At 45.8% G+C, this 9,016-nt stretch overlaps 1 protein-coding gene and 1 long non-coding RNA gene across 6 annotated transcripts in view; one reads left to right on the top strand and one right to left on the bottom strand.

The window, feature by feature from the left end:
* KIFC3 (kinesin family member C3) overlaps nt 1-9,016 on the top strand; it is a 57,920-nt gene that overhangs the window by 3,741 nt on the left and 45,163 nt on the right. For 3 of the 5 annotated variants that reach the window (XM_027857894.1, XM_027857893.1, XM_027857892.1), the window contains exons 2-3: nt 5,547-5,745; nt 8,055-8,194. In XM_027857894.1, the coding sequence (XP_027713695.1) occupies nt 5,583-5,745; nt 8,055-8,194 (303 nt within the window). In that variant the 5' untranslated portion in view covers nt 5,547-5,582. Of the gene's footprint in view, nt 1-5,546; nt 5,746-5,818; nt 6,120-8,054; nt 8,195-9,016 lie in introns of those variants that run through there. The other 2 variants (XM_027857895.1, XM_027857896.1) reach the window with 2 other exon arrangements.
* On the bottom strand, nt 2,588-6,537 carry LOC114039948. The gene is made up of 3 exons (XR_003568720.1): nt 6,068-6,537; nt 4,401-4,494; nt 2,588-4,119 (listed from the first exon to the last, which is right to left on the bottom strand). It is a non-coding gene; the product is annotated as an uncharacterized LOC114039948 (long non-coding RNA).

Here is a 9,016-nt window from a genome sequence, read left to right as displayed (position 1 = left end):
TGTGTGTGTGTGTGTGTGTGTGTGTGTGTGTGTGTGTGTGTGTGTTAATAGTCTTCTCTCTTCTCGATGATGTATTTCAGTAGTATCCTGAGCTTTTCAGAGCACATTCACATATACGAACCCATCTGAGCCTCACAGCAACCCGGGATTTGTTATCATTCCAATTCTTACTCTAATTTTATAGAGGAGGAATGACTTACCCAATGTCACACAACCAGATGATTGTAAAGTGACAGCTACATGGATTGAGCACTGGGTCCAGAGTCAGAAAGACCAGAGTTCAAATCTAGTCTCAGACATTTACTAGCTCAGTGATCCTGGGCAAGTCACATCCCTTCTGTCTGCCTCAGTTTCCCCAACTGTAAAATGGAGATATAAAAAGCATCTACCTGGAAGGGTTGTTGTGAGGATCAAATGGGAATATTTGTAAAGCACTTAGCACATTGCTTAACACATAGTAGGTGCTTAATAAATGCCAATTCCCTCCCCTTCTTTCATTCCTTTCTAGTCAGCTTGTGTATTGAGTGGAAAACCTGATATTTAATTAGAGTGTGACCCGGGATCACAGCTCGAGAGTTGGAAGGAATCTCAGAGGTATCAAATAAATGGCCCAGGTCACATTGGCTGTGAAAACTCAAGCACAGCCAAACCAGATTAAAATGTAATTGAGAAATACTTAACAACAAAAAAATACAATAAAACGTAGATAATGTGAATCTGTAGTTTTCTGAGTCAATCTGTGCCCGAAGGGATCCAGATTTGCAGGTTAGTGGCTCCCATTCTATTTGGGTTTGACACCACTGTCCTGGTCCAACCCTCTCTTTACCTGAGCTGTCCCACTGGTCCCCTTCTTCTTTCCCTTCCCTTGGCTTCTTGGCTATTCCTTTCCCTTGGTTTGATTCAATTCAACATTTCTTGAGCTCTGACTTTGTGTAAGCCAATATTTATTAAACTCCAGCTTTTCATCTGTTAGACTGAGGAGATGCAGAGGCAAAAATAAGATGGCCCCTTTCCTGCATTCTACTAGGGTGATGTTAAATATAGTGTCAATACAAGTTAATTTGAGAGCACAACTGAGAGAATCAGAGGTGGCTTCCTGGAGGAGGTGGCACCTGAGCTGAGGCTTAAAAAAAAAGCTAAGAATTCTGAGGTGAGTCATCACAATGGAACCCACCTTACCACATCCATAGGCATTGCCATGGAAACTCAGAATTCAGGAAGCAACTGCCTGGTGGTTAGGAAGACTTCCCACAATTCCCAGGGTCCTAGGGGCCTTGGAGTTGACCTGGGGCATACTACCCAGAGTGCCCAAGTGTCCTTAAGATGAAATGGACTTCTGGGAGAGAGAGGCTGATGAAGTTACTGAACCCTCATGTCACTTGTGGGGCTGACATAATGGCTTCTACCAGGTATGGGGAAGGCTTGGCATGGGGGCAGACGATGAAATGACAAATTTGGTGAACAGCACATAGTCTAATTTGGATGAAATAGGGAATGTGAAAAGGGCATTAATGTGAAATAAGGCTAGAAAGGCAAGATAGAGCCAGAATATGGAGGGCCTTAAATTCTCATCCAACAGTAATAAGAGCTGCTGAGTCAGGGGAGTTCAGACCCTGCACCTTCTCCCTCTCCCCTAAAGAGGCCCCTTTCAGCTCTGGTCCCAGACAGATGAGGATTGGATTCAGTCTGGGGTTGCTTGGTCTGTAATGAGAGGGATTAAGCTCTTTTCTCACACTTTTTGGTTCTTTATAGATTCATCTCAGAGTCCAGTGAAAATGACTTAAAGCTTAGGTTTGGCTTGTGTTGAGGGTCTCCCCCTAAGAGGGAGGTATAGAGAGGTACTTGGTGTACAATATGAATCTGATATGGGACAGCTACTTATTTATTCTACACTAAAGAAATGCTAAAAACAGAAACTCACAGGTGTGCCTTGACAGAGACTTAAAACAGGATATAGTGATTTATAACTACTCATACTTTCTTGGGAAAGTGATACATAGAACACCAAGACATGTTGCAGTTTGTAGGACTGGTGAGTAGGCATTTTACATTTCACCTTGACTTTGCACTGTTCAAACAGTTGGTTCCAGTTCTATGTCATATGGCAAGTCAGGCCAGGCATTGAGCTCCTCCCCCTGTTGGAATTCATTCTTTCTGCTGAAGAAACTCCCTTGAAGATAGTCAGTGTCAACCAAGATACTCAGTACATCTAGAACTCTTGAATTTACCAGCTTACCTCCAGAGCTGGATACCTCCATACTGTTCTCTCATATATGCTTAGGGAAGGAAGCTTATGGTGACAAATGTAGCCAGGGTCCCCAAGTCTCAGGCTTAGCATGCTTAGCCTACTCTGGCTACCTTTTGGAAGCCTTCTACATGCTGCTTTGTTGGGGGAAGGGTAGCCCCTCTCCTCTACCCTTCTCAGGAGAATTTTGAACAGTCCTGACATGATCTACGGATCCAGTAATCCAGCAGGCAGCTAGGTGGCTCAGTGGATAGAAAACTGGACCGAGAATCAGGAAGACCTGAGTTCAAATCCAGCCTCAGACACTAGCTGTGTGACCTTGGGCAAGTCACTTAACCTCTATTTGCCTTAATCCACTGGAGAAGGAAATGGCAAACCACTCTAGTATCTTTGCCAAGAAAACCCATTGGATATATCGTATGGTCCACAGCGTCATGAAGAATCAGATACAACTCCATAATCCAGCAATCCAGCAGCCCTTCCTTCAGCCAATGAGGAGATTGACTTGTCATTCCAAAGTCTTCGGTGCTCAACCAGCATCCATGACTACAAAAGTAGGCAAGGCAGCTCTGGGTATGCTCCATTGTGGAAACCCCATTACATTTGTCTGACAGGTTAATAATAATATTAGCTAGTGTCTATATAGCACCTGTGCCAGTTACTGTGGTAAGCTCTTTACAAATATTATCTCATTTGATCCTCACAACGAACACATAGCTTTGCATTTTATCTTGAGGCAATAATAGGTAGCCATTGAAGGTTTTCAATTGAGCAGTAACCTCATAAGGTGATTTTAGCTGCTGTGTGGGCAAAGATCAGTAATTCTTCCAGAGGACAATGATAGAATGTCTTGAGCAGCATCACCTCATGAAATAGAGGGAAAGAGAAGAAATGGAGGGGGAAAAACTGAATTTGCAGAAAACTGGATATGAGACTCAATGAAGCCTGGTCATCTCAAGAACATTTAAAGATGAAGCTGAAAAGAGGACAGCAAACAGATGACCAACAAAACAGATGTGGATGTCATGGAATATACCAGTTTCTCCATCAGTGATAGGAGTGACAGGATCCAATTGGGCCCCAATGTCATGGCCTCCCAACGTGCTTCCTGAAAAGCAGAAATTACATGGAAGAAAAGAAAGATGGGACAAGCAACTATATCCATTCTCAAGTTATGGGAAAGAGGGGAAGATGCCAAACATTTTAGGGGGAAAACCCTACTGAATCATGACCAAAAAAGGCTGCCAAGAGGACATTAATCACTACCAGCCCATATGCTTACTTTGTTGTCTCTATAAAATCTTTATGAGAATAATTTACATATGTGTCAAAGGTATCCTTAAGGAAAATATATGAAGAGAATGTGTAAACCTCTGCAAACAATACTGTACAGGCATTTCTAGAAGTATGAATGGGTCCCAGCTTAAGAAGGACTGCTATCCACAGTGAGGTGTTCCAGATGTGTGGTTTGCATCAAACCTTACAACATTTTTCAGCCTCTTGTATGGGATTCACAGTAATTCAAAAGGGTTTGGCATAATGATCCGCATGGGGAAAAAAACCACCAAGAGAAGAATTCAGCCTATGATATATGCCACATTGAACTGGATCATTTGAATACATACACACACACACACACACATAAAGATCCAGCAAAGCAGGGGTTTGGTTTTTGTTGAGCGTTTGTCTCACCAGTGCCCAGCACGGAGTTCTGTCTTTATCCAGTAATTCATATCTGTTTGTTGCATTGGATTAGATTGGACAGGAATACAACTCCATGGTGAGTTAGACACAGAATTGAATAGGACGAGAAGAATGGGCCAGGTTGTCTTTGCAAAACTGCCCAGTTCTTGTATTGATTCCTCAGCTTCTCCCTGAAACAAAAAACACATCTTAGAAACCATGCTAGTCTTCCAGTGCTGGATGCTGTGAATCCCAGAATGCCCCAGTCTCTGAAGAATCAAGCTTGTGGTTACCCAGAATGGGGAGATGAAGTGGGGAACAGAGCTGATTTATGCATATTCCCATTGACTACTTGAGTTCAAGAAGCAATGTGAAAGGTAGCTTCAGAGCACTTCATTAGGAAAGGAGAGGGACTAGTCGTGTGGCATGAGCCAGGGCTATCAGCTTGGCAGATTGCAGGATGTGTTGGTACCTGAGTGATACTAAGAGACCTGGAGGAAGGCACTCAGCATTCTGGGTAAATCCCTTTGCGGATGATTCCTGGGAGAGATGTGGACAAGAGTCACCTAGAATGAAGAAAGGTAGATGGGTTGTAATTTGTACCAATGGAAGGAGAACTCATGTTGAAATTTATTGAAGGGTTGAAGAAGTGGAGGGAGGATGAAAACCTGCATCAGACAAATGAGGTTATGCCCCAGGCTCCAACATCTTGGGAGTGGGTTGAGATTCCTCCCTTTGGTGGACGGGCATCTCACCACTCCCAACCCCATGCCAGCCAACTGACGGCTGGTTCACTTCCCCATCTGGCCTAGGCTGCCATGTTCTAGGGTCCCATGACTCTCGGGCCCATGTTCTTGGGACTCCTTCCCATCAGGGTCAGATTTATTGTGCTCTTTTCTTTTTGTGTATTCGCAACACTTAATAGAGTTACTGGCACATAGTAGGTGCTTAATGAATGCTTATTGACTGATTGGCTGAGTGAAACTTAAAGGACTATTGAAATGTTAGTTGCTATATTTTTTTCAGGAACATGTTTGTGTATATTTAAGCATGCCTACACACCGACAGGCATCATGGTGGAGAAACTGAGGCACAGGAAAGTCAGAGACTGACAGGGCATATTTTCTAACAGGTTTTCTTTTTTCCCAAGCGATCACCCTGGGTTGAGTCCACTTTAACCAGGGTAATGAAGATGGTTTCATGTTAATTAACTGACTGGTTTACCCCCTGTTCCCTCTGAGCCCTTTGGAGGGACTGTCTAGTCTGACCCCTTCACTTTATAGCTGAGGAAATGAGGACCAAAGAGCAGGCAGTGACCGAGGAAGGGCCCCCTGCTCAGGGACAGGAGCCTGGACTAAATCCCAGACCCCCGCTGCTCGTTGTTTGGTTGGGAGAGACCCAGCTGAGGGGAAGCTCTGTTTCAGCTGTTCTCTTTCCCCAGATCAGGTGACATGTCCCCAGACCCTCACCCAGAAGGCTCTTCTGTGTGGACATTTTTAAAGAACTCGACAGTTCTGACGCCAGCCTCTTGGACGCAGCTACCTCGGGGCCGGACTGCCTCTTCCTGGGAAGCCAGGCTGCCCACCCCTGCTCCATCCTTTCCTCTCCTTGTCCTCAGGTCCCCAGGAGCCTGTGGGTCATTGAACCCCGTGCCATGATTACATCTCTAAAGACCTGGAATCCGGGCACCGCTGCCTCTGCCAGGGCCCCGTGGAAAGGAAGCTGTGCCCAGGACAGTGGGGATCCTGTGATGGCCAGCCCCGCCTCTCCGTGCTCCCGCCCTTTCCCACACGCCAGCCAGGGGAGGTGGAGAACTGGTGAGTCCGCATTTTTAAAATGTTTTTTTTTTTTTTCCTCTAGATACCAGAGATGAGACTAAAGTCTCCCACTGAATCCTAAACCCAGTCATAAGCAGGCAGGTAATTACAGGGTAACCAACTGGCTGCCCAGAAGCTCTAGCCGAGGCTCCCCGGGAAACTGGGTGTCCTCCTTTCTTTTTCTGACTGCAAAGCAAAGTCTTGAAAGGAAAGTTAAACTTTAACAATCTATAGCGAGGAAAAAAAAAAAGGAAAAGAACAGAAAAGGTGTGATGTCTGCGCTGCTCAGGTGGCTCTAGATTGGTTCCCCTTTGTCTGTTACCTGGAAGCTCTCGGTTTTGCAGCTTTCCTTCTCCCTCCGACTCGTAAACAAGGTAAGTGAAGTGTCTGCCTCATGTTTTCTTCGCAGGCTGGTGACGTTTGATTCTGCTCGGAGCTCTGTAGGTCGTGTTTGGGGATCGGTCCAGGGCATCCCGCGGTTGTTTGGGGGTCTCCAGGGGGTTTCCGTGCTCAGCTCTCTCCAGGGTACTTAGTTCCAGGCACCGGAATGGATTTCCCGGGAAGGAGCGCGAAGGGACGGGCAACGGGGAAGTCCCAGTGTGACTCACCTAGTCTGCTGCCGGAGCTTCAGACTCATCGGGCAGCTCTTTGAGCAGCCTCCTTGTTCTCCTTTCACCGATGTTGGGGGACTTGACTAAGGGCTATCGAGATGTGAGCTAAATAGTCTGGTGCAGTTTTAAAGGCAGTATTGTCTGGAATCAGCAGCTACACGTGACTCCGCTCTCCTGCCCCGCTTAGGTAACCCTCCTTACTCTCAGTGTATTTATTTATTTTTGGCCGCGGAGCAAAGGAGAAGGAAAGGCTTTTTGGTGCCTTGTTGTTGTCGTTTGGGTGGTTGGGAATCAACCCTTTTGTTTCACACATCGTAAGTGAAAGTGGGCATCATGAGGGTGGTCCTTGACATTGCCAGTCAGCTGGCTAAAGAAAGGCTCCTTGGGAGGTTTCCTTGAATGCTAGATACCTCAAAGGCTAGCTCCTCCGTATCTGTTTCCATTTTCCTTCAGATCCCAGAGATGAGACTTCCCAAGAAGGAGGTCCCCATTCACTATGGGGCAACATAGAATGTTATTGTGCACTCTGGGGAGACAGGATTAAGACAGGATGAGGACTCAGAAAAGGCCATCAGATTGACTAATTAAGAGATCATTGGTTTTATCTGCTTTAGGGCTAGCTCCAATCCCTAGTGTGGCCTGGAAATTGACCTGGTCTCCTTTGAACCTAGGAAAAAAATTAGTGATGATGATGATGACTTCTTGTATTTTATACTGTGCTTTACAATTCGAAATGCACCTGACGTATATTACCCCATTTGATCACCCCAGGGCTAGGCCAGACCTCCTATGGGCTGAACTAGAACAGGACGGTGTTTCTTGGGTTAGAAGGCATAGTTGTGCCATCCAGCTCTCTCATTGCAAGGAGACAGCCCCTTCTCAGCAAATCTTAGGCCAAGGGAACAAAGAGGTGAGACTTGAAAAAGCATGTGAAGTCTTTTTTTAGACTATTAGGGAGGGCTTTTTTTTTTTAAAGACAGCTGAGACTGAAGCTTCACAGCAAGCATTTGTTTTAATGAGTGTCCAGAGAGGTCTTAGGAATCAGGCGTGAAATTTCCATCTGAGAGTTGTTCAGCTCAGTGTTATCAGTAGCACACTTAGGGGGTGAGGGTAGCTGAGATAATTGAAACTAAAACCCACAGTGAATCAACTTACCCAGGAGTTTTAACCTCTCCCTTTGAATAGACCTGCTAACCAGTGGCAGAAGGGGCCTGGTATTGCCCTATCCTCTTTCTCCCTCTCTAGGGTCCTAACAAGCAACTAAACCGGGCTGAATATAAGAAAGCGAGAAGGGGAGGTAGGGAAATGGCTAGAAAGCCCACAAAGGGAATAGCCAAGCTCCAGGAAATCATGGCACCGAGGAAAAAGCCATGGCCTGCTGAGAATGTTTTCCAAAAAGAGAATCATTCCTTTATCTTCAGTCAGTTCTTATTCTGGGCCACTTATCCCTGTAGCCACATAAGATCAATGACTGAGCCTTGTCACCTGGCTGGTGGTGGGGCTGGGAACCAGGGTATGGGGCATGACATCAAGGTTACATTCCGTGTCAGCTTCTGCATTCGGAAGGAGGTCATTCACAGGGTCTGTTTCCTTCTTTGTACTTAGACACTCGGTGCCTAGCACAGAGTAGGCACTTTAAAATACTGCGAATTGATTGATTGGTGAAATCTCTTTAACCTGAGTTTTATTTTCTGGAAGGGCTCAGTAAGGATACCCTTGGTGGCGGAGAAGAGGATTCAGGTCAGACCTCTACCCAACCGACCCTAGCTCAGCGCCAAGCCCTCAGCGTGGACTGGTCTGGTCCTGGGAGTCCTCGGAGACTCTACCTGACTGTCCAGGTAAGGATTCACCTGTGAGGGAGATGAAATCCTCAGGTCTTCGGAGGAAAGGGGGAGGAGGATGGCCGTTCTCCTGGCAAGCTGGGCTCTGTCTGCTGTAAACATTTCAGGGGAAAGGGTTATCAGGGGAGAGAGTGAGATCTGTCTTCCTGCCAGAATCCTTAGCACACATCCTCCCTGGGAGGCTGCACTGGTGAAGCAATTTGCCTTATTAAGTTATCTTAAAAAGATCTAACAAGAGATGACAGAAGGTTCTCCACCTCTCCCTGACAAAGGTGTTGAACGCAATAAAATGGGACTGTCTGTCAGTTCTGCTGAGTTCCATAGGCACACCTCAGGGAGGATAGGTAGCATTGGGCAACCTCGCCAGTCGCATTGAGGTTCATTCATACACCCTTCCATGGTTTTTAATTCATTTCCAAAACTTGCATAAAATGCTGCAAAAAGAGGTAGAAAAGGATTTCGTGTGCTATAAGCCCTTGAGAATTCTCACCAATTCTCACCTCTTCCTGAGAGAAGATGGCGGATCTGGTAGTGGCCTTCTTTGGGTTCCCTTCCCTTGAAGGCATGGAGATTTGCTGTGGGAGTCAGTGTGTTTGTCATGGTTCAGTGAAGAGAGTGCTGGACTTGGGAATTGGGAAGAGCTGAGTTTGAATCCAGCCTCAGCTACTTCCTAGATGTGTGACCTGGCAAGTCCCTTCACCTTCAGCCTTGGTTTCCCCACGTGTAAAAATTTGATTGAAATAAGTGCTATATAAATATTAACTATTTATTGTGATTATTATCATCTGTTATATGGGGAAAATAAGTGCACCTACCTAC

Source organism: Vombatus ursinus, unplaced genomic scaffold, assembly GCF_900497805.2.
Source record: "Vombatus ursinus unplaced genomic scaffold, bare-nosed wombat genome assembly UNPS02012515.1, whole genome shotgun sequence".
NCBI classification, from domain to species: domain Eukaryota; kingdom Metazoa; phylum Chordata; class Mammalia; order Diprotodontia; family Vombatidae; genus Vombatus; species Vombatus ursinus.
This window is presented reverse-complemented; position numbering and strand designations above follow the sequence as displayed.